The sequence below is a fragment of the Cicer arietinum genome, chromosome 6 (genome assembly GCF_000331145.2).
Source record: "Cicer arietinum cultivar CDC Frontier isolate Library 1 chromosome 6, Cicar.CDCFrontier_v2.0, whole genome shotgun sequence".
NCBI lineage: Eukaryota > Viridiplantae > Streptophyta > Magnoliopsida > Fabales > Fabaceae > Cicer > Cicer arietinum.
In genome coordinates, this window is record NC_021165.2 from 25,760,991 (window position 1) to 25,763,325 (window position 2,335).

The 2,335-nt window shown below is 25.8% G+C and overlaps 1 protein-coding gene across 1 annotated transcript in view; it reads left to right on the top strand.

The window, feature by feature from the left end:
- The first annotated feature begins 1,978 nt into the window (after positions 1-1,978).
- LOC101502382 (probable inactive nicotinamidase At3g16190) overlaps positions 1,979-2,335 on the top strand; it is a 3,459-nt gene continuing 3,102 nt past the window's right edge. Inside the window, 2 exon segments of the mRNA XM_073369475.1 lie at positions 1,979-2,051; positions 2,244-2,335. Coding sequence (XP_073225576.1) covers positions 1,979-2,051; positions 2,244-2,335 — 165 coding nt within the window.

The following is a 2,335-nucleotide window of genomic DNA, read 5'->3' on the forward strand; positions in this document are numbered from 1 at the left end:
ACATCTACAATATTAGTCTTTTTCTAATTTTTGGTTCAATACATACTAACATTATAAATATTTTAAAAGATAAAGACTTAAATAGAAATAAATAAATAAATTTAAAATGTCATAAATAAATAAAATAAATAATGTATTAAGGAATTTTGCCTACTATTAATAAATATACCTTGATCCTGGAAGCTAGCCACTTAATCCAATAATTGCTTTTAAGTTGATAGGGTAAGAGATGCCATTTCCATACCTTCCCATTGCAAAACAAATTGCAGAGTACAAAGCTGTTGCAGCACCCATACTAAACCCTCCAATCCCAACTTTCACTACCACAAAAATAAAATTATGTTTTAGTCAAATTCATCAATACAAGGATCTAGTGTGGACGTGGTCTATCGATTCATCATCATTACTAACGGTTTGGCTTTGACATTACATGTAGTGCAAGAAAAACCACCAAGTATAGCTGCATATATAAAATATAAACACATCATATATATATATATATATATTTAATACATGAGAATGAATTTGGATTTAATTTGTGTGCAGTGTGATTAACGCAATGAGCTATATCTGAATAGTTTGATGTTGATCGTACAATTCAAATTTCAATATAGATTTTGATTATTTTAAATTTAATTATCGAACTTAAAATTTTGAAGAGTCATATTTGTTTAGCTCGTTCATATGTGACTAATTGTGTAGTAATTGCGCACAAAATTCAATAAGGTTTATAAAAAATATTATGGATACAAGGCGAGAGTATAAACTTACATTTGGAAGAGGAAGTGATTCCAAGAGCTGATATGAGCTGCAACAAAATCAAGTTTAAAATATCTATTATGTTTGTCTCATAGAAAACATCAATTAGGAAAGACACAATTTACTAGATAAAAATAAATAGATTAAAATTACTAGACTCAATGGTATTTTTTTTATATCAAAGATAAATTATATTTGAAGTGTGTAGCGTAAGACATTGAATATAAATATTTCTCTAAATTGAAAAGTGAACATTAATTCGTCACATTGTAAGAGTCTAATTTATTATATTAGATTCAACTTTTAGTAGTCCTTAATAGTAATTATTTGTAACTATGTTTAAAGAAGAATATTTGATTCTTTTTATACACGTATAACGATTCTTCTGTCAAATTAAGAGTAATGCCAAGTTACTAATTTTAGTATTTTAGTATAAAAACAAGTTAAAAAATATTTGGTGTACATCAAAGTTATCATGTGGTCAATCTTAGTATATACTCTTCTAAATCAAAATTTCCAACTACCAAAATAATAACATTTTCCAACATATTTTGTTCCATTAAAATCTGAATAGAAGGAAGGTACATGCTAAAATCATACGACATAAAAAAAAGTATTTAGTTTTGTACGGTTTTCAATTTTTTTAGATTGATTTTGATGTGAACACCTCTAATATTGATATATGTTTGCTAAATTAGATAAACACAAAAAAAAAACCTTATAAAATTATATTTTTAAAATTGTGTATATAATCTAGACTTCATATTTTTTTAAATGTCTTTAAAATAATTTATAAGTCCTCAAAATCAAGTGAATTTCAATTAGAGATTTGTTCACGGTATTTATCAATTTTTTCATTACCCAAAAGATATTATCAATTACATACAAATAATTTATTATTAACTGAAATTCATTAAATACTGAATCAATTCATTAACCTAACCTACTTATAATTCTAATTCAGATATATTCTTTAAAATTCAGACTTGACACAAGTACAAATCCCAAAATGAGTTTACGAGGGCCGAAGAAAGTTATTAATAAATATTACATATAATTTAATAGTAAAACTTATATACCATAATATTCATATAATTTGGACACTTCAAAATAGTTTTATATATTATATTAATTATACAATCAGCTAGAATTTTACATAGTCAACGACCCAATTGACCAATTTGTCACTGTGCTCAAAATCCAATCTTGGTGAATTTGAATGGCAGAGAATTGGAATCACACAGCTCTTCTTGTAATCGACATGCAGGTTGTTAAGAATAGTGAAGGAATTAGTTTGTTAAAATTGAACAATGATTCAGTTAGGTTGTTAGAGTTAGTTAGTTAGTTAGTTTTTCTGTATATAGAGATTATTTCTTTTATCTTTTATCAATATGAAATCTAAGGAATATTTTGCTCTATGAAACTCTCAAGTTTATTTTAATATAAATTTCTCTTTAACTCTATGAACCTGTTATTTCTATAAGATGTTGTTGGAGAATTTCAGGATTGTGTATCTGGGTTTTGTTTGCAGAATAATTTTATAGAAGATGAGGGTCCTATTCAAGTAAAAGGAGGG